This window comes from Cetorhinus maximus, chromosome 3 (genome assembly GCF_964194155.1).
Source record: "Cetorhinus maximus chromosome 3, sCetMax3.hap1.1, whole genome shotgun sequence".
In the NCBI taxonomy this organism is placed as follows: Eukaryota; Metazoa; Chordata; class Chondrichthyes; order Lamniformes; family Cetorhinidae; genus Cetorhinus; species Cetorhinus maximus.
In genome coordinates, this window is record NC_135881.1 from 30,456,281 (window position 1) to 30,482,475 (window position 26,195).

Below are 26,195 nucleotides of genomic sequence, written 5' to 3' on the forward strand. Positions count from 1 at the left end.
AGTAATGAACAACCTGCTCTTTGCGAAGAAAACATCAATCGCTCACTTGACGCATCTATGAGTAATGAAGTTTAATCCAACCCCACAGGGGAGAGGTTTGCAAATTGTCTGCAGCCTCCCAGAGATGGCACAGCTGTGTGGCGACTTCTTTGTGAAGCAGAGGTACTGAGTGCATGTCCGACAGGGATGCCTGAGTCAGTAAATGTTGTTCCTGAAGTGCAAATAGGTGCCTACATAATATCCAAGGTAGCATATGCCTCTCTGAGTCCTTAAGAACTTGCTTTTCTTATGCAAGTCTAAAAATACCATTGGAACTCCCAAAGAAATTCCAATTGTGACTATTTTGATTGCTGCAAATGAGATGGTAGCTGGAAGCAAGGCACTTGCAAGAAAAGAATTTCAAAGTGTTGCAAACAGAAAAAAAAGCAAGCTGAAACAGCTACAAACAAATGACCACACCAACTTTTTTTTTTCATCCATTCATGGCATGTGAGCTTGCTGGCAAGGCCAGCATTTGTTGCCCATCCGTAATTGCCCTCAAGAAGGTAGTAACTAAAAGATAAATAATGCAACATGATGCAATAAAAAGAATTGTACCCAAAAAGTAATATCTTACCCTGGAGTTTCTGCTAAGCTGCACTGCTTTTTTTCAGTACGATTTCCCCAAAATGAGCCATAGCAGTGCAAAAGAATTTTAAGGATAAATTACGTTCAGTGCAGATCACGTTTCCCCCGACTTGTGGCGCTAGTTTAAATAACATCTTGGCAGAAGCTGGCCCCCTCCGCAAAACCATCCAGGCTCTTAAATCAAATAAATCACCAGTGCAAACTTCCACTTAACTGCACTCGCTGCTGCCTTTTGCGGAGGCTCTAGAAATTAAGCAGTTTTTCCAGTGGGCGCGACGACATTTATAGGTAAGTTTTAAAATGTTCTCTCTTTTTAAAAAAAATTACCAACAAAGCAAATTTATTTCAAAAATCTATATTCTAAAAGGCTGATGGATTGTGCTGGTTCATGGCAAATCTTATGCGCCGAGATACGCCAGTGAGTTTGAGTAGGAACTTGAGAAAAGAAATACTTTTCAAAACCAGTACAATTTTGGACATAATCTATGCCCGGATTGCTAATTACACCCAAAGAGGAAACTCTATTTCCTCATCTTTAAGAAACCTAACTGCAGCCCAGGCCCTCCACATATCGCAGCAGCGTTTCAAACAGGATTGTAAAATAAGCTATTTGTGCATACATATATAAGAAAGATTAGGATTTGATTTAATCTTATATGATTAAAGTTTATGTTTTCTTTTGATTTATAAATAGCTTGTAGTTATGAGCAGCAATTGGAAATAATGAAATAGTTAAAATTATTAATTCCCAGGGCACTCAGGAGCTTAATCAATCAGGGCACTATTTAAGTGGCTGCTGTTTATTTTCTGCTGAGGTGCAAGATATGAAATTCATGTTGACTTATTTTTGTCAATATATTAGGAAACAAGACAGTTCCAAAAAAGGCGACAATGGTTTGTGATGATTAGCTAAACACCTGGATGGTAAGCAAATTTGGTGTTTTAACAGGAAATACCATCATTGCTGGGGTCTTGTTCACAAAAACAATTATCAGGGCATAATGAATCACCAAGGACAGACCACTTAACTAGAGGTCCATAAAAATCTGAGCCTTCCTGTACAATTTGTACTGAGAGACAAGAGTAGGACAGGTTCAATGGGTTACGTCACATGAGGGGACATGTTTTATTACATTTTTAAAATCTTTACTTTAGGCTTGGAAAAATGTTCATCTCCCTGAGGCAGCTCTGTGCCTCAAGGAGATTTGCAAGCGCTCACTCATGCACATGTGCAAAGTTTGCGCTCGCACTCCCCTCCCACCTGCACAGGCAGCGCTGAGCGCTGCCACTCGCGTTTCACACTGGACAGGCCTTAATTGGCTCACCAGCGTGAAATCGCGGTCCGGCCCCAATCACGGTCAGCTTCCCAGCCGCCCCTGCCCACCCCCGCCGAGCCCGCCCGACAAGGGCTAAATTCTGCCCAGAAAAAAGAACAATGAAGGAGAAAACAAAACACGCTGGAAAATTCCTCTGCAGCCTACTCCGATGATCAGAACTTGACCAGCAGAGGCTTGTAATCCCAACCCTCACATTGCCTATGAGAATGGCTCCTTACAATTTGCAATCAACACTCTCAGCCCTTTCTAATAGCGTCACTGCAGCTGGCTAGCATTTTAAAATCCCAATTGTCCTTTTGGTCGCTTAAAATCAGAACTGCTGAATCATCATCTCCATGGAGCAGGATGCTTTTGGTAACACAAATATTGGACTTTTTTTTAAAATAATTATAATAAGCATTTTGTTGACAAGTTAGTAAGTGGCTTCATGTTTCGTACCTCAAAAGTGTTCTTTGTCATTCCTGATAGACCGTAGTAGGATGTACCTGCAGCAATGGAGCATACACAGAGCTCGCCTATTTCGTCAGTTCTACAGAGTAAAGGGATTCCTTCTGGTCTTACAACACACATCACACCTGCAGCAAAAACATAAGGACCTTAATTCAACAACATAACCTTTTCAAACTTACAGGTCAAGCTATTCTAGTACGTCTTTACCGAGTGTGCGGCTAATAGCATTTCTGTCAAATAAGGGAGGTGGCACGGGGTAATTACATTTAGATTGTAAATCAAAAGCTAGCAGAGGCTTTCATTTGAAATGTGTGAAGGTGACTTCCTAATCAGGACTACAAAAATATTTTACTTTTTTTCAGGGCCATTACTATAGAGAATACTTAAAGTCAAGTAGCCTATACCTAAAGCTGCAATATTTAAGTAAATTCTTTTAGGTTACTTAAGTTTTTAAGTGCATTTTATAAAAATTCTTCTGATTAAATCAATGTATGGTATTATGAAATAACTACATTCAAATTATATTATAACGGTATCGGCAATTAAATCCACATAGCTTCCCAAATGAATGTATTTTTAACGAGAGGAAAGCAATTAATAAAAAGTGAGGCAGCACATGAATGAGGTATCTTTACTTACTATTCAACATAACTCAGTTTGGGAAAATTCCACCAGCTTATTTTGCAAAGTATGCATTTTTTTAAAAATTGTGGAGTAGAATACTTTTAAAGTACATTCAAGTACAGGATTCTCAGCTGGCAAATTAAACTGAAACTCTAATCTTCCCTTAACTGTTGGGGTAAAATGGAAAAGACGAACAGACTGATTCACCGCTTGTGCAATGATGCCCTGGGGGGGCGGGGGGTGGGGGGGGTGGTTACTGGTTCAAAATTTCCACATATTATTGAGCAGCAATGGTTTAAGCACAGAATAATGCTCAGTTTCAGTGGAAAGAAAATGAAGGAAGGCAGGTGTTTACGCTGTTCCCAAAGTTTTCTTGATGATAGCATCATTTCAGCAAAACCTCTGCCAGAGCCCTCCATCATTCACTAACAAAGCTTCATTAAAACACCCAACAATCCCCTCCCTGCCTCGCCCCCAGCCCCCATGCAAAAGAATGCATGTTTGCTGCATTTATACCAGTTTTTAAAAAATGTTTCAGTCTATCATCCTGAGTGTATCAGGAAATTTCAATGCAAGTTATCAACTGCAAACAAGTGCAAATTTCAGCAATTTGGACATAATTTGCTGGTTATGCCATTGCAGGAAATTCCAGCCAATTAAGGTGTTATGTAATTGGAAATGGTAAAACCAGTAAAGCATGCATTAGGATGTGCTTTACAGAGTCAAAGGGCTGGTTTTCAGCCCAACTGAACTTCATTATACCATAATGAAATGTCATAACCTGCAGGGCTATAAACCAAAAGCTGGAAAGCGGGATTAGACTGGTAGCTCCTTTTTGGCTGACACAGTGATGATGGGCCAAATGGGCTCCTCTTGTGGCATAAATTTTCTATGATGCTGGAACCAAGTCAGCCAGCTCATTGTGAATAATTATTCATAGGTATGATTGTAGCTTTGAATATTGCAGGAAGAGAACCTAATGGGTGTGGTGGAAAATTTGACCTGCAGATCCAAATAAAGGGACGTGTACTTTAAAGAGGCAAGTTGGGAAGAAAAAGGCATCGTGCCAATGGACACACAACTGGATGACCAGGAAGCAACTTATTCTGCCTGTGCGCTCTCTGGGTAGCTGTTTTAAAATGTGAACATCAATGATGTTGTACTATAGGTATAATCAAACAGGAATTCCGAAGCTGGGAAGTCTGCTGCATTATTTGGACAAATGGGGAGGAATTCTTCATTTGACAGGCAGGCTCAGTGGAAGTGGGTGGGGGCAGGCGCGGTAGCATGCAAAAGAGCACTTCAATCCCCCTGAGGCACGGAGATTATATAAAAGGTTTAAAAATTCATTTAAACATGCCTCCTCATGTGATTGTGTCATGAGTTGGGACATGTTTTTATATTTATGACATTTTATTTATTTATTTAATAAAATCTTTAGAAAACCTCATCCCGCTCATGGATGAAGTTTACTGAAAAACGCGAAGGCCGCTTGGGCTGCTCGCCAACCTTAAGGTTAGATGGGCAGCGTTCACAATCACAATAATTACATTCTTATTGGCCTTAATAGGCCCTTTACATTTTGGTGGACACGCAGCCGACTCCGGCATGCGCCCGCCGAACGAAATATCGCGGGGCTGCACGATGACATCGGGATGCTCACCCGACGTCATTTTACGCGTCGGCGTGTCGGGCCCGCCCCCGCATCCCAACTGTAAAATCCTGCCCATGGGGTTCATCCACTGGTACATTGCAATGCTCTGGCATTCCACCCCCCATCCCCTCACCCCACCATCCCTCAGAGCTACTAAACTGCAAAATAGTGAGCAATATGCCACCACTGCTTTTGTGACCTTGGTCTCTCCCCTGGTTATCTGTGCTGCTAGTGCAGGGGAATGGAAAACATACTCTGAAATGTCCGCAGAAAATTTAGTCCGATTCTTCGGGGATGCTTGAAGTAGGAGGTAGGTATGAAATATAATCCAGATAATCAATCTCACAGCAAATAATGTGAACATTATATGGGGTGCTATCAACATATATCACATGATGTAAGTAATCTATAGCATAATTTTAGAAAGTAAAAGCCAAATCTCCTGGAATTCTTTAAGGGGGTAAGTAAAGCAGCAAATGAGGACCATCCAATGGATATAATTAACTTCATTTTCAGAAAGCATTCAGAAGGAATGCCCACTTGACAATGTTAACGAGGATTAGAACATATGGAGCAACCAATGAATACCCTGCTGACTCCACTATTCTTAAATATATTGATGAGTATGCTTAGCTATTACAAAGTAATACAACCCTAATACCACCAAAACTGTGGTACTAAATGACTGGTGTAACTGAGATTGTTAGACTTGAAAAAGACATGGATGAAGCAAGCAAAGAAGCTACAAAGTTGATTTTAAATATAGACAAATGTGAGGTAATGAACATTGATACATGAAACAAATTGTACTGAAGATAGGTGTTCATTAGCAAAGATGGGAAAGGTAAAAGGAACAGAGAGTAATTATTATCCCACCAATGCAAAGTTGCTATAAGTGTAAATGGGGCTAATCAAATACTCCACTCCAACCTAACACCCTTTCATTCGAACATAAAATAGGTTGGTTTAATACTAAATAATTCATTGGCAGGAGCACAGGCAGAAAACCAAGAGCTAGTGGAGCTTCAAAAGGACACCGATAACTGGAGAACATCCAAAGAATTGCAATGGTTAAGATTCTGAGACTTACGAATCTATGCCTGAGCCCTATTCCAGGTTCTGAGCATACTTTAATGCAGCATCTAGGATATATCGCATGGTCAGAGGCACTATTTTCTGGATCAGACATTGAACAGAAGCACTATTTTGCATTTTTAGGTGAGGAATAAAGAAAGTCCCATGCTCTATTTGAAGAGCAGGGCAATTCCTTTAGTGTTCTGACCAACACAGCCTTTATCCAACACCAGCAAAAAGAAAAGGTAACGGTAAATTATCTTAAACTGCTGTTTGTGGAATCTTGCTGTGCAGAAATTGGTTGCAGCATTTGTCTACAGTATAAAAATGATCACACTTTTTTAAAAAAAAGTAATTTGTGGGGTGCACAGCACTTTGATTATCCCAAGGGCATGAAAGGCGCTCAAAAATGTCAAGACTTTCTTACGTTAGGAAGAAATAGACATGGAACTAAAGAGTTCTCATTGAAGAAGAAAGTAAATAAAGACAAATTTCAAATATCTGAATTAATAATATGGGCTGGTTAAGCCGAGTGGCCAGTTTGTAATTCCCATCTAATTCCCTGTAGTGTCAGGTAGGACATTGCTACTTGAATTGCTTTGTGACAGGATATTCAAAAGCAAAAAAAAACCTGCATTTGTATTTTGCGATAAACAGTTTGAATAAAGCCCTAATTTGATGTTTTTTTTGTAATATGTTCACTTGAACATTTGTAAGATAAATATGAATTAAGTTACGTTTACAATTTTCTAAAGAGAGGCTGATAACTATAATATCACTATCAAGTTAATGTCATACTAGCATAGTATAACAGTACGTCAAAACGATTTACATAGAAATCTTTTCGACTGAAATATATAAAAACCCAACCATCAAACTTAATGAACTTGGAATAGCATTCAAGACGCAGCATCCTTCTATAGGATCAAGGGCATTGAAAATTGTAATTACATTTGACACATGCACACCATATTTTAAAAACTTTTTTTCATAATTCACTGAATATTGTCAAAAGAATCAACACAAAATACAATTAATTTAAAACTTATCAACTTTGTCTCCGTGTTGGATTGATAAAACGGGAAGCAAAATAAGTTTATTGTATCAAGCAATACCTCCAGGCATCACCAGTCCAACATCTTGCACAGTCAGGACTGACAGTTTTTCTTCAGAGTCCACTCTTATCACCCCATAACTCAGGCCGTGCATAGAGAGCACACCTCGGCCAGGTGGCTGGTTGGTATCATCTGTCGGCCTAAAATATATTCACACGGTTAAAATATTATGAAGCTTTAAAGAAAGATTTAGAGAAGAACGTTGTTCATGTGAGAACTGATACCCAGGCAAAAATGCAATGCTTGTGACTGTTCACCATATCAAGACAAAATTGTTTGCTTAGTAAGCATTTGGCACCTAATTCAGAAATCTTGAGTTTAAATCCAAGTTCCAAATGACATTCTTAATTATAATCCCTGTACTGCCATCAAGCTCTAGATTGAATGCAATTCGGCTGTTGAGTGCTCGATCTCAGAGGGAAGGGATTTCAATTTTTTTTTCCACAAGAAAATAATAATTGTTCAATTCTATTTGTTTCATTGGGAAGTCTCCAATTTTCATTTTAATGCTTGGAATACTGAACACAACAGTATAGCTTCCAACTTTCCCATCCTTATCATCACAACATGTAGGGAAAAATGTTTCTTGCATGCCTTTGTGGAGAGCAGAACTGAATATTTCATTCAATTTCACCAAATACCATATTGGTTTTTTTGTTGAGCAATTTTGGAAAATGTGAAATATGTCCTCTTCTGCCTGATACAGAACCAAACTGACAGCAGCTGTGAAGACATCTGCAGTTCAGGTCCCCAGGCTAGAAAGACAGTTTGGGGCCAGCCAGGATAGAGGGAGGTATTAAGAGGATTAATAATGAACTACAATGAAATTAACATCTGAATTGGCTTGCCTATTGACAACTACATATTCATCTTGCATTGATTCATCATTAAAACACTTCTTGTTGCACCAGAACAGAAAAAATCCTACCTCCTCACATATTACTTACTACTTTGCATGTCAAACAGCTGAATTCCATACCTGCGGATAGCTACAGTAAGAGCTTCTGGTGAACTGGCACAAGGACAGATTACTTCAGGACGCAATCCTTTGCTTTGGAAGACATTAAGGAATGCATCACAGGAAGAAATGGACCCTAATGAACAAAATATTCATGAAATATTAGAACAGCACTTTTTAAAATTTGGGGGACCAATCTAAATCTCTCAATTCAAGTTCCATTTATGTATTTTTATTTTTACTAAGTGAGAGCTAAATGCTAGGCAACTGCATTAGAATTACTTATACAATGAGGAGGATACTTGAAGCAGTTGAAATATGCACAGCATCCCAGAGGCCCCACAGCTCTAGCTTTCTTTATAATTCTTGCATAACCAATTTCACATCAAAAAGGTTGACTCACTTAAAACAGACTCCCTCTTTGCCATAGTAGATTGCTGCAAATAAATCCCCCTACTGTGACCATTAGGAAGGCAAATGGCATGTTGGCCTATATTGCAAGGGGATTGGAGTATAAGAATATGGAAGTCTTGTTACAATTGTGTGGGTCTCTAGTGAGACCATACCTGGAGTACTGTGTGCAGTTTTGGTTTCCATATTTAAGGAAGGAAATGCTTGCATTGGAGACAGTACAGTGAAGGTTCCTGGATTGAGACAGTTGTCCTATGATGAGAGGCTGAGTAAATTGGGCCTATACTCTCTGGGATTTATGGTATGATCTCCTTGAAACATACAAGATTCTGAAGGTTGTTTACCTGGCTTAGGAATCTAGAACACGGCGGCACAGTATCAGGATAAGGGGACGATCTTTTAGGACTGATATGAATAATTTCTTCAATCAAAGCATTGTGAATCTTTGGAATTCGGGTTGGCAAGGCGTAACAAGTGGAGGTCAGTACTGGGACCTCAACTATTTACAATCTATATCAATGACTTGGATGAAAGGATCAAATATATGGCAGATAAATTTACTGGATACAAAGATAGGTGGGAAAATAAGTTGTCAAGAGGATATGAGAGGCCTACAAAGGGATTTAGATAGGTTAATTGAGTGGGCAAAAATCTGATAGGTGGAGTATAATGTGGGAAAATGTGAACTTGCCCATTTTGACTTAAGAATAGAAAAGCAGTATATTATTTAAATGGAGTGAGACTGCAGAACTCTATGGCACAGAGGGATCTGGGTGTCCTGGTACATGAATCACAAAAAGTTAGTATGCAGGTACAGCAAGTGATTAGGAAGAGAAATGAAATGCTGGCATTTATTGCGAGAGGAATCGAGTATAAAAGTAGGGAGATAAAAAAATGGGGAGAAAGTGGTGTAGTGGTAATATCGCTAGACTAGTAATCCAGCGACACAGACTAATGCTCTGGGCACATGGGTTCAAATCCCACCACAGTAGTTGGTGGAATTTAAGTTCAATTAATAAAAATCTGGAATTGAAAGCTAGTCTCAAAATGGTGATCATAAAGCTATTAGCTGGCTCATTGGTCGAGGGGTATGATTCTCACTTAGGGGTTTTCATTGAATTGGTATGAGAGAGGTCCTGGGTTCAATTCTCGGATGGGCCCTTTAACCATTTGGAGGGAGGTTCAATTGAGGCATTCAAGAGGTCACTGGATGATTATTTAAATAGAAACAATGGATTATGGGGAAAAGGCAGGAGATTGGCACTAAGTTAAAATGCTCAGAGAGCCAGTGCAAACACAATGGACTGAATGGCTTCCTTCTACACTGTAACAATTCTGTGATTCTGTGAAGTGTTGCTACAGCTGTACAGGGCCTTAATGAGAATGCATCTGGAGTATTGTGTTTTGGAGTATCCAGTTTTGGTCTCCTCACTTAAGAAAGGATATAACTGCATTGGAAGTAATTCAGAGATGGTTCATTCGACTGATTCCTGGGATGAAGGGGTTAGCTTATGAAGAAAGATTGAGCACTTGGATCTACATCCATTAGAGTTTAGAAGAATGAGAGGTGACCTTACTGAAATATCTTACTGAGGGGACTTGACAGAGTGAATGCTGACAGGATCTTTCCCCATGTAGAGGAATCTAGGATGAAGGGGCGAGGGGTACACAGTTTAAAAATTAGAGGTCTCTCATTTAAGACTGAGATGAGGAGAAATTGTTTCTCTCAGAGGGTTGTTAGCCTGTGAAATTCTCTTCTCCAGAGAGCAATGGCGTGGTCATTGAATATATTCAAGGCCGAGTTGGATGGATTTTTGATCGACAAGGGAGTCAAGGGTTATGGGAGACAGACAGGAAGGTAGAGTTGAGGCCACAATCAGATCAGCCATGATCATAGGCTTGAGGGGTCAAATGGCCTACTCCTGCTCCTAATTGTTCTTGTGTTCTTGACAGATTGCATAAACTTAGTTTGCATATGAAGTTCTAAACTACTAATCAGTTGCATATTTCATTCCTCCCTGTGGGAAATTGAAAACATCCGGTTTGGATATTTCAACTAAATTATTAGAAAGACAATAATAAATTCATTTGAATAAATGCTTACTATATTCTACAGAAGTAGGCCTTGTTAACTCCGTGTACAGAAACCTAGCTAAACAATTCACCTGGTGGAAAACTCAAATAATTATTTATATTCAACTGCCTGTGAAATTCTACATCAATACTCCAGGTTTCTAAATGCAGAAAACGTAACCCCAGTGCATGATATGTCTTAATCTCCAAAGAGCACCTCTTGGTGTACATCATTGTCAATCCTTCCCTATTTCACCCACTATTCTGGTGGCCTCGCTTAATAAGACATTCAACTCCATGCCAATTGCACCAAACTATGGCCAGAATTTCCCAGTCGGCAAGCGGGGGGGGGCCTGCTCGCCGACGCGTAAAATGACGTGGGATGATGTTGGGCGGAACACCCGACGTCACCCCGCCCCATTTAAATTTTCAGATAGGCGGGGGCTCAGCAGAATCAGCTGTGCGCCCACCGACCTGTCAATGGCCAATTGAGGCCATTGACAGGGTCATTAAACTAATTAATGGGCCTGCCCGTCCAACCTGGCGGGCATTAGAAAAAGCATGAAACCTCATCCACAGGCGGGATGAGGTTTCATGTAGGTTTTTTAAAAAGTAATGAAAGTGTATTTAAAAGTTATGGACATGTCCCAACTCATGTGACAGTGTCACATGAGGGGACATGTCAGGGAATTTTTTTTCTCTATTTTTCAGATCTTTTATTGTACAGCCAATCTTGTACCGCCTCAGGAGATGAGCGTGCTTTTCTGTGCGCATGCGCAAAAGAGTGCACTCTTGGCTCAGGGAATTTCCCCCCCACACCCGCACAGGGAGCACATAGCGCTTCCATGCGGACGTCACACTGAGCCAGCCTTAATTGGCCCGCCCACGTAAAATGGTGGCGCGCATCCGCCTTAAACTCTACCCCCCCCACCACCCCCCGCCCCTCCCCCTCCACCCCCCCAACGGGGGGAAAATTCTGCCCTGTGGGAAGCACTGTGCTAGTGAAAGTGTCAAAACCCATTTGTCAGTTAGGATCCTTGCAGTGAAGGCTTCCAATTCATCAGTTTGGGTGTGAGTGTAACCCACAACCCAGATGTGAAAGGACAATGCTGTAACTCGTGGCTCATAGATAGGATTAAACCTACATTACCAGAAACCTGTCAACATTTTCACCAGGTTTTAAGATTAGAGATGATAATTTTTGCATTTCAATTGAACATTATAATTAAAAAAAAATACTTCGGTGAGGTTATGATCCTCATTATAATCCTCATTAATGCAGTACAGTGCTTTGTAATTTCAGAGATTCCTACAGTTAAGCTCAGTATTTTGTTGGCACTTTCTATTCTCGTACAAGGGAAAAGCACTGGAAATCATAGGTGACTATTCTAAACTGCACTTGAAAACATCCTTTCCATTACTTTTGAGTTAAAATGTTGCAAACTACATACCAAACAATTTATGTTGCATTTTGTTTAAATGAAGGATTAATGAAAGAGATAGCTACTTACAAGGATTGGCTCCATCTGCTACAATTAGCATCCGTAGTGAAGTGAGGTTAATGTCTCGCTGATCTCTGTGTGCCACCAAGGCCCAATGCATGTCTCTAGACTTCACACATGCCACTTTAGCTGGAATTACATATCATTAAATCATTCTTTCCGAATTCACCCTTAATTTTAAAATAAAACCCAAATCTTAGCATTCTTATGCAGATTTGATCAGAATGCAATTTTGTTATATCAACAATCAAAATTAAAGCATGTCAAAATTAAAGGATACTCCATCAGTGAAAACATGGGAATAATACTCCGTCACATATCCTCTTTAAACAATGCCTTCTGCATAATTATCAGTACTTACCCTTATATGCATAAACTTTTTGTATCCATGAAAGGGGGTTCACCTTCATTAATGAATATGGAATACTGATAACATGCATCATGTTCATAACGCTCTGAGAGGGAAAGTAAAATACAATAAGGAAAAAATACTGCACCTAGAAATAGATGACGACCATTTTTGTTTCATAAATATGCATTTTGATTCGTAATACATTTTATCATGGTTATACTGAATCACCATTCTCTGCACAAATGTTAAGCAAATTGTCACCGGCATTATAATAATTAAGAATGCTTAGCCGGAGTAATTCAATGTAATGAAACAGTGATAGAAATGGATCTGTTTTATCGGCAGCCACTTGACATACGTGTTTTCCAAATAAAACCACATGCCAAAACATGTCATGTCATGGCCCTAGATCACAAGCTGAGGCCACTAAATATTCTGTGTTTTTCCTGATTATTGCATTAATAAATAAAATTACTTCCATCCACTTTTACCTGAAAATTAAGGGAACAAATTTAGTATCTGCATAACTAATCTCCAAATAGGTAAAATCTCTCACCAACTGGATTTTTGAATGGGAGCTGCATTTTTACAATTAAACTATTTTCCAAACTGCAGCTCATATTTCAATAAAGCAAGTAAGGTGCTTCAATAGTTAATGCCTTCTCTAAATTCTCGTACAAACATATGAAAAAGGAGAAGTAGGCCATTCGGCCCCTCGAGCCTGCTCTGCCATTCGATAAGGTCATGGCTGATCTTTTGTGTTTTGAATTCTACATTCCCATTTACTCCCGATAACCTTCGCGTCCCTCACAAGAATCTATCAATCTCCACCCTAAAAATATTCAATTTCCCCGCCTCCACTGCCTTCCGAGGCAGAGTTTCAACGGCGCACAACCCTCAGAAAAAAATTCTCCTCATCTCTGTCCTAAAAGGGCAACCCCTAATTTTAAAACAGTGGCCCCTAGTTCTGGACTCATCCACAAGAGGGAACATCCTTTCCACGTCCACCTTGTCAATACCATTCAGGATCTTATTCAATCAAGTCACCCCTCACTTTTCTAAACTCCAGTGGAAACAAGTTCAGTCTGTCCAAGCTTTCCTCATAAGACAATCTGCTCATTCCAGGTATCAATCTAATAAAGCTCCTCCAACACATTTTCATCCTTCCTTAAATAAGGAAACCAAAACTGAACAGTATTTGAGATGCAGTCTTACCAATGCCCTGTATAACTGAAGCAGAACATCCTTACTTTTATGTTCAATTCCTCTCATAATAAAGGATAGAATTCCATTAGACTTCTTAATTACTTGCTGTACCTGCATACTAACTTTTACTGACCCATGCACTAGAACACCTAGATCCCTCTGCATCTCAGAATTCTGCAGCTGTTCTCCATTTAAGTAATACCCTGCTTTTTTATTCTTCCTGCCAAAGTGAACAACTTCAAATTTTCCCACATTATACTACATCTGCTAGTTTTTTTGCCCGCTCACTCAACCTACCTCTATCCGTCTGCAACCTCCTTATGTCCTCTTCACAACATACTTTCCTATATTTGTGTTATCTGCAAATTTAGCTACCATGTCTTCATTCCCTCATCTAAGTCATTGATGTAAATTGTAAAAAGTTGAGGCCCCAGCACAGACCCCTGCAGTACTCCACTTGTCACATCCTGCCAATCAGAAAAAGACCCATTTATGTATACTCTCTCTTATCTGCCAGCTAGCCAATCATCTATCCATGCTAATATATTACTCCCTACACCATTAATACCCCACTCCAATAAAACTACTTCCAATTCTGTACACAATCTAGGAAGGTAAAATGTGAGTAAGGGGTAGAAGTGTGGGCAGCAATGAACCTGACAGTGCCTTATGTGTTGGGTGCATAACAACAGTCATTACACTTCAATATTGTTCATTGTGCCAGCAACTTTTATCATGTTAAAATGATGCACCGCAAATGCTGAAAATGCTTTACGAACAATGCATCACTTTTGGAGTGCAGAAAACATGACGTGGCTACACATACCTGTGCAATGAAATCTTTTAAACCTTCATTCCCACACTTTTCTTTTTTTAAATACTATGGCATCTATTGAAAAATCATGTATGGAGGACACAACCTTCTAGTGTGAAATGTCCACTCCGAATTCTCTCCAGTTTACCTACCAGCCATTGACATATGATAGAAAGTGATTCTGCCTACAACTCAACTGGAATCCAAACTGTTGACCAAAGATAAAATTTAATGAAGCAACTGGATATTCACATTTATGAAAATCTAAAGGCATGATAATGAAAGTTGTTTACAACTTACAATGCACAAAATGACAAGTGTAGCTGAATTACAGCTATGACTGGAGGGCTAGAAAAATGACAGCGAGTGGTGAGAAGGATGCAATGAGACTTCAAGGGGACTTGGACAGGCTAAGTGAATGGGAAAGAACATGGCAGATGGAATATAATGTGATTAAGTGTGACGTTATCCACTTTGGTAGAAAAAACAGAAAGGCAAGAGTATTTCTTAAATGGTGAGGTGTTGGGAAGTGTTGATGTCCAAGGGAGCTGAGTGCCCTCGTTCGTGAGTCACCAAAAGCTAGCATTAAGGTTTGACAAGCAATTAGGGAGGCAAATAGTATGTTGGCCTTCATCGCAAGGGGACTTGAGTACAGGGATAGAGATGTTTTGCTGCAGTTGTATGGAGCCTTGGTGAGCCCACACCTGGAGTATTGTATACAGTTTTGGTCTCCTTATTTAAGGAAGGATATACTTGCCATAGAGGGAGTGCAATGAAGGTTCACTATATTAATCCCTGGGATGGCTGGATTGTCTTATGAGGAGAGACTGAGGAAACCGGGCCTGTATTCTCTAGAGTTTCGAAGAATGACAGGTGACCTCACTGAAGCTTACAAAATTCTTACAGGGCTCAACAGGGTAGTTGCAGATAAGGTCTTTCTCCTGGCTGGTGAACCCAGAACCAGAGGGTACAGTTTGAGAACGAGGGGCAAGCCATTTAAGGCCGAGATGAGGAGGAACTTCTTCACTCAGAGGGTGGTGAGTCTTTGGAATTCTCTACTGCAGAGGACTGAACATTGAACATGTACAAGACAGAAATCGATAGATTTCTGGATACTAATGACATCAAGGGATATGGGGATAGCGTGGGAAAGTGGCATTGAGGTAGATGATCAGCCACGATCTAATTGAATGGGGGAGCAGGCTCGATGGGCCAAATAGCCTACTCCTGCTTATATGTTCCAATGTTTCAATGTGAGAGGCATGCTCAGCATTCTTTATCTGGAAAATGAGGATTTTTGAAAAGAGGTGTAATTGAAGAACATGGTGAGAACACGGGTAGTGTTGATCTCTAGGGAAATAATGACAGGCTTGTTGAACTAAATGAACTATTACTGTTTTGAAAAGTTCATGTTCTCATAACTCTCAGTCAGAAAAAGCCCCACAATCTGCTGGCAGGAGCCTTCCAACAAGTGCACCTATTGAATACAGTTTCATATCATAAATTTGCTATTTATATAGAAATATGCATATAGAAAAAGACCTTACCGTTAGAATACCATGCCACAAGCCAACATCTTTCTTAAAATCCAATACATTCACAATGGTTTCCGCTGTTTAAGATAGACAAGACTTTCTCAGTTAAAATAATGATTTTATTGGGAAAAAAACAGAGGGTAAATTCCTCTCAGTTTCATTTCAAATCTAAATGTTATGTCTTAACCTATTTGCGTGCCCCTCTAATTTTCTCTCAATACCCATCCTCTCTCCTGAAGGGAGGTGGATATTCAGAGACTGCAATTCTTTGGTACCTTAGTTAAATGGCCATGCTCTCATGTGTGAAGCTGAACACCACATCCCCCAGGGATATGATTCAATGATGGTTCCTTTACAACCAAGGGTAACCCAGTTTTTATTCTAATCTTCCTTGCATATCCACTGGCAGATACTTACATCAGGGAGAGTCACTGAATGATCAGCAATCATTACATTTTTACCTTTTTTGCCTGGGAACAATGAGGAACAAATGTAGTGGCTCTCTTGCCTCACCAATTGAGACTGGCTAACTTAATCATAAAGTAAGGATTGGACTGGGTTCGTATGGCATAGTAGAAGCACAATGTCAGCACATTGACCAGAGAGGACTGTTCCTATATATTGTGGTTCACAGTATTTGAGAGATAATGTTTGAAAATAGAAACTTCTAAAAGAATGTTCATTATCTGTTAATCCTTAACTAGAATGTTCCAGGATAAGGCTCTAGAACATAAGCATTAAAAACATAGCTCTTCAATTAAAATGAGAAGTGTTGTGCCCTGCCTCCTGATGGTGATGTAATTTCTCACATTTCATGACAAGGGTTGTGATGTAGCAAAGACTTCCAAATTTCCCCAGCACTCAATTGTTTGCATGCGCATCCCTCCACCATGAGGCAGTCAAGACACAGAATTTTAAACAAAAGCTTCCTGACAAGAGAATTAGACTAATGGCAATGATTTGTACAAGTGTTAATTTCCTGTCCGGTATGATGCCAGGCATCCTCTAACATGTCAGTATTCATGTCTGATCCTCGATATTGACGATCACCAAGTCAATCTGAGACCCACAGAGGCAACACGGGCTGGGCCCTCATGTCATCTCCACAGCTGAGGTCACTGAGTAGCAGTCACAAGTGGTAGCCCTCTTCTACCTTCCCCTCCCACACCAAGGAAATTTATCATGTTGCCCTTATGGCTTCACCTAACTCTGCACATACTAGAAAGAAACCTGGGACCTTCTGGATAAACTTGCTGGGGACTTTAATTATTCCTCAAGAATATTTATTTCCCATTTATTTTTGTAGTCATATGTACTTCTCGATTTATCTAATTCATTTTGAAGTATTAGGGATGATTTAATTTTTGTTTTGGATATTTAAGAAGACTTCACAATAATGTCAATGTTTAGAGAACATCATTGGGATTGGCAGTTTCCTGAAGAGATGCCAATTTTCTGTAAACCATTATTCATATCATAATGTGTATTTTTATTTATATGGTACTCATGCAAGTATTCTTGATTTAATCACCAATAACTGGTGAATTATAGTTAAGCTTTTGATTCATGCAGGAGGCTATGTGCATTTGCACATGATGCCAATGCATCATTAAGTTCTAGTGGTCACTCATAGAAGCAATATAAAGCACTAAACATAAATTAACTGTGCCAATTTTATTGTTCATGAATTATTGAACATTATTTTGACACCCCAGTATGTCATTCTTCATGAAAACACTGTGGCACCAGATTATTGTAAATATTTTATTAAATTTAGCAATAATAGGGACTAAAAACACACAACTGAGCCGAGAGAGGAACAAAACTGAACTAATGAAGTCTGCAATATATGTCATTCAGATATATTTCACACAAACTTTTAATACTTTCAATTAGACAAGGATTGTGAGCCTCCAGAGAGGGCATGCTACTTGAATTTGCTACTCATTACTGATTTAAGTCAACCCTAAAGATTCCAATAAGTGTCATGTTACAACTCCAAAGAAATGACTTTCAAAACTGCAATTAAAAGGCGGCTTATTTTATAGAATCTAGAAATTACACAATTCATATTTGCATAATGTTAACATCCTATATCATTGTAAAATTACCATGAGGAATGGCAACATTTTTTAAAAATCCACATTAGAAATTGCTAACTTTCAGATAGCAAGCCATTTCAGCAAGATCTTCAGATTCAGTCACAAATGGAAACAGCAGATCAGTGCGTCATTATGAACATTTATCAATGCATTTGTTGCTGGCCTGCAATTGAATCAGATCCAGACCGTATGCTCATGGTGCTTCTTATTTTGCCAATTTTCTCTCACTCCTCTCCTAAAGACATTGGTTTGGGGTTGTCCTACAGTTTCACAACACCAGTTGTCCTCTGGTGTCCTTCCAAATGGTCATTCTTTATGTGAGCTGAGCGAATATTGGAAGGCTATCAACAGTGAGGACATTACAGCTGATCCTGATCTCAACCAATATTAATGCAAGAAGCAATCAGGAATAGGAATCCAAAATAATATTCCCCTCCTTAGCCTATCAGACTAAAGTACCCAAATTGGCATTTCCCACTGTTTTTATGCATCTCCTCTACTTGAGACTGCTTTCATGTATGTGTGCAAACAATATTAAAAGTATTGGAATGTACACCATGAGATGTAAACAGAAGGAGTAATGGGAAGGGGGAAAAGAAACGAGGAGGGTTATTGCAAAAGTGTAACACATGATGGTCAAAATCAGTAAAAACTACTTTACCCAGCCAAATGATCTGCACAACTTCAGCTTATGTCCCACCAGTATATCACTATAGTAAGTTAAAATGAAACAACCAAGAATGTAAAGGGCCACCATTTCATTGCAAGGATATCAGTACCTCAGCACTTATAGAAGGGCAGAATTACATTACAGCCAATATTTTAATTAGAGCAAGAAGTTTGAAAAGACAAAGAAACTCTTACCTTCTGTATATGCACAGGCTTGAGTCAGAGCCTGACAATGAGTCAGGAGTGCAATTCGTGTCACAGTCACACCCAGCACGCTGCCATCTTTACAAGTCTTGTACTAATAATAAAAACAGACCAAAAGAAGTGAGGAGTGGTAATGCTCACATAGTGCACTGTTTTTGGAGGGTGTGTTGCCAGATTTTTTCCCCTTACATTTAACAACAATGGAAGAGTTAAGAACAAGCAATGGCCATTACAGTGATTGAAGCTCATAATTCATGTATGGCAAACTCTGCCATCACTGTATTCAATGGCATATTGTCCATAATTTTTGGCCCTTCTATGCTCCTTGATATATTATCCCCCCAAAAAATGCTCTTTCTTTATGTAAGCAAATTATCAATATTTGGTTTAGATTTACTTTTGTGCAAATCATGCTGAACAGTGCCCAAAAGGCCCCAACGAATTCTAATATAATTATTTATAATTCCCTAAACCACAACATGAATGGCATGGAAATACTTGAGTTTTTTTGCAAAATCAGTCATTTCCATAAGCAGCTAAAAAAATGAAAAATTCATCTCTAAATCTTTGGCACAGCAACTGTTTTTTATGCATCCAAGCCTCTTGGGATGGTTTGTTACATTAAAGGTGCTTTACAAAGATACAGTATCTCAAATCCAGCTATCTGAAAACCAGTGATGTCCGAAAACTGGACAGTATTTAAGCAGGCCACACAACAATACCCAAGGAGACAGGGGCAGAATTAAAAGTTTAATTCAAGCATTCAATCAACAAAAGATTAGTATTATTTGTTAGTTTCAGTTAATTAATTAACGATAAATCCATAGTAGAAGGAAAAAATCCAAATGCGCCCACTGGCCAGTGGTAAAATGAAGAACAAAATGAACGCTTTCATGCAGTAATGCGTGCCTATCCGAGTGGCTGGAGCGAACCTTGACTACACCTGATCAAACTTGGCCTGGCCCAGCCCTGTGTCACAACATGGTGGCCTTCTCACCATAAGTACCCCGCCATCGGTATCGATGGTGAATGAAAGTACTGTATGGCAGTTTCCTCTGTCACTGACACATAAGTAGCACTTATAACTACCCACAGACACTATGGGTGAATCATCCCAGATTTGCACTAACCGCGGTAGTTGGCGGGAAAACGTTTTACCCGCCTGCTGCAATGGCGGCTTTTCACGCCGTATCGTCCCAATCCTGCCTCATTAATCATGCATCCCCAGGAAACGCGCCGTCTTTCTGGTGGGTGGCCTCCAATTCACCTGTCACGCTGTCACCTCGCCGCTTCTTCATGCTGGGCGCCATATTTAAAGTGCAGCCACACGCACACTTCTCAGTGATTCCAGCTCAGGACTGCTGCAAAGATGACATTGACCGTGAAAGGCAAAAAAGACTGCAGCCCCCTGATTCAGTGATGCATCCCTTTTGGGTGCTGTGGAGGCTGTTGATGTCCTCTATTCCTTTTCTGGCCGCATGAGGGCTAGCAATATCACCAATCCGGCTTGGGAGGCAGTGGCAGCTGTGGTCAGTACCAAAAGGGGACAGCTTCCAGTGCTGAAAGATGATGAGCGATCTCCTTCGTTCCGCCAGGGTAAGTCACTCTTCTCATCACTCTTAACTCTCAAACCCATCACGCGTTCACAGGAATCCCACTCACTGCCAGTCCAAAGGACATCACCATTCACTCTCTCACACACACCTTCACTGCCCTCATCCCATTCATGGCACCACTCACCACTCACACATGCCAGGCATACTTATCCTCTGGCCTGCAGGCGTCCTGCTTACACTCTCTCCATCTCTATTCATGCAGGATAAGCTGGCACACAACGAAATAGACTGGTGGAGGAATGCCAGAGACACACACCTAGCGGTAGAGTAGCCTCAGGGTCACAATAAAGTGAGCACATCACACTGTCTGATCCACAGCAGGCAGCAGCAGGGCCTTCCCAGGTGTCGGGCCCTCAGAGGACTGCTGGAGACAAGAAATGTGCTGAGTCCGAGTCAGATGAGGAGCCTCTGGACTGGGTCATACCTCTAGTTGCTGGAGCTGCAAAGGTAAGCTCGGGAACATCAGGAAAGGATGTCCACTGCACTCCTCAGATCACAAGGCATAATGGAGGAGTTCGACGGCCTTCAGTCTGAGGTGAAAACGCCAGCATGCCAATGCACTGAGGTCAACACTATAAGTTGGCAACCGCCATGGAGGCCTTGGTCGAGGGCATCGGTCCTGCACTGCTGCATGGGCTGCACTCTATCGCTGATGCCATAGTTGCCCTCCAACAGTGTCAATGCGAGAAGGGTGCGGGACAGTTTGATCTCACTCTAGCTTCCCTTTCTCTTCAAGGAGTCAGCCAGAGACCATCGGGCACCCACAGGGAGGAGGAACAGCAGGTGCACACCACAGGCCCATCCACCCAGATGACTCCAGGAGTGTCCAGCCCATCCAAATTCCCTTTACCTGTGACTCCAGCAGCTCCGGCTCCACAGGCCGAGGAGGGTGCCGTTGCCACACAGCGGGACCTCGAAAGCGGGCTGGGGCCCTGCAGGTCTCGGCCCTCCAGCTGACGCCCCTCAAGGTCATCACAGACAGGGCGTAGCAGTCAGCAGGCTGCCTTCACCTCCGCTGTGGGTGTCAGGTGAGCACAAAGACGTAGCAGCAGGATTAGGAAGGTTAAAAAGACATAGTTGCACAGCCTGGGCACAGGTGTAAATCACTTGTACATAATGTTCACTTTGTTAATAAGCTCCCAAGAATGTCTCCCTGCCTATGGCTCCTTGTTCTGATGAACAGTGTTACTGTCACTCAGATGTGAAACCTTGGTCCCTGCACAAGATAACGGCAGGTGTCTCAGTCCAGGGCCTCTTCCCTGTGCTTTGTGCAACATTCCCAGCACACTGATGACGTGCCTTCACAGTCACTGGACACATCATTGATGCCTGCACCTTGATGGGGCTTATTATTGCTCCAGAATGTTCTGGGCCGGCATCACAGAGTTCTGTCGTTCTCTGTGTGTGCTCCCAGTACCTTTAAGGTGTGGCTGGCCCCTCATCTCATCAGTACCTGTGTCCGGTGACAATGTAGTTCTGAAGAGTTCAGCTCATGAAGGATGCCATAGGATCAGGAGAAGTTAAAGTTTCCTCGCTGTATCTCCATGATATGACCCTGTTCATAGGGTGCAATCAGCCAGACAAGAGTCTGCCATTCACATAAGCTATGTGAGGATCTATGGAGTGTCCCACTGCACATCATCATCATCTTCCTGAATTTAGGGACTATGGGCATCTGCTGTGTCTCCATGACAGGAGCCTTATCACAGAGGATATGTGCACTGCCATCAGCCAGACAGGAGTCAAACGTTCACAGACGTAAAGCGAGGATCTACGGTGTCTCCTCACTGCATGTTGTCATCATCCTCCATGAATCTAGTACCAAGAAGGCCTCCCAAGCACGCTTGCCTTGTCTGGCCACTGCAATGGCCACATCGCAGTCATCCTTACCTTCAAGGACCTCCTCACTCTCATCCCTGTTGAAGTCCTCCTCATTGGAGGAGACGTGCAGCTCTTCCATCTCCTCGTCAGCCAGCACCCCTCCCCATTATAGTGCCAGGTTGTGAAGGGCGCAGCAAGCAGCGAGGACAGTGCATGACACCCTCTGTGGGCTGTATGGCAGAGCTCCACCAGACCGGTCCAGACACCAGAACCTCATTTTCGACATTCCAATGGTTTGTTCCACCAAGGTGCGAATTGCAGCACGAGCCTCATTGTGCCTTCTCTCCGCTGCACTCCAAGGCTGTTGCACAGATGTCATCAGCCACATCCTCTGCGGGTAGCCCTTGTCCCTGAGAAGACATCCCTGTAGCCTTTGTGGACCCTAGAAGATGTCAGGGATCTGAGACCTATTGAGGATGTAGGAGTTGTGGACACTCCCTGGGAATTGTGCACAGACCTGTAGGATGCGTTTGTGGTGGTCGCGTACCAGCTGAACATTCAGCAGTGGAAGCCCTTGTGGTTGACATAGTTGACTGCTTGTTGCCATGGAGATCTGAGCGGCAAGTGAGTGCAGTCAATGGCACCCTGCACCTGTGGGAAACCTGAGATCTGGGCAAATCACAGTGCTCTTGCTTCCTGGCTTTCTTGATCCCAGGCGAAATACACAAAGTTGTGTGCCTTCGCGAAGATGGCGTCCATGACCTCATGGATGCATTTGTGCGTGGATCTCTGTGAGATCCCACAGAGGTCACCTGTAGAGCCCTGAAAGGAGCCACTGACATAAAAATTGAGCACCGTGGTCACTTTCATGGCCACTGGCAGTGGATGCCCTCCATGTCCCCAAATCCTGCAGCAGGTGGCAGATGTGACTGACCAGTTCCCTGGTCATGCGCAGTCTTCAGCGACACTGGTTCTCGGTCATCTGCAGGAATAACAAGCGCTGTCTATAGGCCCTGGGTCTAGCTAGGCGCTGACCAGTGACGGCTCGCTGTGACTCTTCAGCAGTGTGCGCGGGAGCCTCAGCCGCCTCTTCTTCCTGAGGATGCTCCTCCTCCCTCTGCCCAGCCAGACACCTCCGTCACCCTCTTCTCCTTCATCTCCACTTTCTGTAAGCCACGAGGCATACGGCTAGGTCACCAGGCTCCATGCTCCTGATGTAATCCTCCTGCAGGATGAGAGAGAGGCGCGTGGGTTAGCTTGGGTGTACTAAAAACCTCTCTCTCTGGATTAAGTCTGAAGGGCCCTTAACACATCCTGGAGAGTGCTGGCTACCATTTGGATGGTCAGAGTTCAGTGCACTGCATGGCTGCCCGAAACCCCAACCACTCTGCTCCAATTCACCCAACCGGTTGGCAGCAGCTTTGTCTGTTGGGCTGGATGCTGTGCTTGCAGCTCAGGCACAGGCATTCTCCTAACCTGTGCTGCAAGGCTGCACTGTTAGCTTGAACCATGGGGGAGACTGGTCCAAACTTGAATGATGTCGTCGCAAGAGGCTGTGAGTGCCTCTACCAGTGACTGCTCCATGGCCAGCTTTAGCAAGGAGATTGTATAACATGACCAGTTGTCCAATTGTTCTGCAGTCCACTAAAATGCTCATTAGTTTACAGTCTGTGTCCGTGGGGTGAAAAGCTCTGGAGCATTTGGTGGCATTTTCAGGCCTGTGTTGCTTGAGTGGGCAGATAGGTAAGAGGCCCCGACTCCAATAATATCAATGTGGCTGCGCCTGAACTGTCTCAGTTGTGGAAGAATGGTCACTTTATACACAGTTTCCCTAATGTGGTCACTTCTCCCCCCACCCCCGCCCCTCACATGCTTGTGCATCACCAACAACCAGAGTGCAGCCCTCGTCTCCACACTCCCCAACTCGTCTCAACCGCACTACAGCCCTTGCCCCGACACCGCACTGTGAGCCAGCCAGGAAAATGTGACTTGCCCGTGCCCTTGCCTGAATGCAAGGATGCTCAACCTTGAGGTCCAACAGGCGACCCTCAAGAGCGCTGCGCAACATTACCGTGCACTCACCTCCGAGCTCTCCTCAAAGTGCAGTGCGCCAGGCGCATGCCTTATAAATGCTGTTGTGAAACACGTCAGCGTGATCTTGGATGATCCAGCCTTGGTGGGGGGGGGGGGATGATTCCGGCAAGCTGGTATTACAATTAAGGTCCTAATGTGCAGCGACGGGAAACGTGGCCCACCATTGACAGACGGAGCGGATGACTGCAAACCGGTTTCATGACATGGTGAAACCGGTTTTTGTCCTTCCCACCATGTTGTCCACTCACGCCCTGTCATGATGCCCAATGCCAGTGGGCTCAGAAAATTCCGCCCTTCATCTTACATGACCTTTAAAATTGAAAAGAAGCAACACAGCAGAGGGAAATGGCCAGGTTCTCGCACCAAACAAGAATCATAGGGGAGGGATAAGCACATCGGAGCAGACATGTCGCAAAATGCATGAGGCTGAAGCCAACCATCACCTTGCCTCCAAAAACCGGCATGGACTCAGTCCGGAGGTTGCCGGTTTGAAACACGCTGCCTGTAAGTGCAAATTGTTGTTGTAGAAGTAGCAAGTGTAATTATAACAAAACGCAGAAAATTTAAAGAATTTAAAGGAAATAATCAGCCCAAACTTCACTGAATGTGCCAAACCATTTTGTGCTTGCTCTCTCTCCAGGTACCATGCCCTGAAAGAGTACTGGTGACCATGGACTTCTGTGTTTGTCCATGGTTGAGCTTGACAAGATACTGCAGTGGTTTGCTGTTGCCCTCTGAAGATCACTGACCAGGAAGCTCTCCCGCTCTTACCACCTGACATGGGCGTATTGGAAGGACGTCCAGTTTGATAATTGACTTGTTTGGCCACATTATAAATGGCCATCAAGTTCTGGTGTGGGACTCGAACCCACAGCTTCAGGCTCAGAGATAAGGATGTTACCCGCTGCACCACAAGACTTCCCCTTTACGCCTGCTAGGCTACGGCAGTAAGAAAAGACAATGCTTCTGATGTTACAATGGCTTATCAATTACTCTCTAACTGAAAATCAAAGAACCAATCTTTAAAGCTTCAGATTTAAAATGTTAAATTAATTGTAACTGATGCTGATCATAACCACCTCTAACATTCTGTTCAATAGTGCTTCATGGCAGGGGAGATAGTGGCGTCATGGCAACATCACTAGACTAGTAGTCTAGAGGCCCAGGCTAATGTTCTGGGGATAAGCTTTCAAATCTCACCATGGCAGTTGGTGGAATTTAAATTCAATGAATCATCTGGAATTGAAAAGCTAGTGTCAGTAATGCTGACCATGAAACCATTGTCAACTGTCGTAAAAACCCACCTGGTTCACTAACACCCTTTAGGGAAGGAAATCTGCCGTTCTTACCTGGTCTGGCCTACATGTGACTCCAGACCCACAGCAATGTGGTTGACTCTTAACTGCCCTCTGAAATGGCCTAGCAAACCATTCAGTCCAAGGGCAGTTAGGGATGGGCAACAAATGCTGACCTTGCCAGCGACACCCACATTCCACGAAAGAATAAAGAAAAATTGTCTTTGCACTGTGATATCATCAAGAATGGGAATCTTGTTTTACTGAGGCAGTTTCACTTGCAAAGATAGTCGGGCCTTGAAATAGGTTTCGCTAATAATTGCAATGTGAAGTGTCCAATTGAGGGCTGCCCATTCATTTCTTTTTGACAGTAATGCTTTTTGGAGTCTCTACTTTTCCTCTTCCCAAACCAATGCTGTGCTCACGGATACCAGACAAGAATGAAAAAGTCGAGCTTGTAAACATGCTCATGATGTTAGTCAGTTCCATTGCTTAGCTGACAGAGTAGGATAGTTTCCCCCTCTGAGCTGCAGAGCAAATACCAATTTATTGATCCTGCAATTTGTACCACTATTTAAATAACTTTAACATGTCTTAGAGATATTGAATCTTACTCATACAAATGACAAGCCATAATGCACATTCATTGATCAAGTCAATTA

At 42.2% G+C, this 26,195-nt stretch overlaps 1 protein-coding gene across 4 annotated transcripts in view; it reads right to left on the reverse strand.

Annotated features, from left to right (window-relative positions):
• Positions 1-26,195, reverse strand: part of LOC144677193 (disco-interacting protein 2 homolog C) — a 589,517-nt gene that overhangs the window by 127,554 nt on the left and 435,768 nt on the right. For all 4 annotated transcript variants that reach the window (XM_078537402.1, XM_078537389.1, XM_078537398.1 and 1 more), the window contains 7 exons: positions 18,699-18,801; positions 15,745-15,809; positions 12,187-12,280; positions 11,835-11,954; positions 7,861-7,975; positions 6,882-7,021; positions 2,403-2,539 (listed from right to left, as the gene is read on the reverse strand). In XM_078537402.1, coding sequence (XP_078393528.1) covers positions 2,403-2,539; positions 6,882-7,021; positions 7,861-7,975; positions 11,835-11,954; positions 12,187-12,280; positions 15,745-15,809; positions 18,699-18,801 — 774 coding nt within the window. The remainder of the gene's footprint in view (positions 1-2,402; positions 2,540-6,881; positions 7,022-7,860; positions 7,976-11,834; positions 11,955-12,186; positions 12,281-15,744; positions 15,810-18,698; positions 18,802-26,195) is intronic.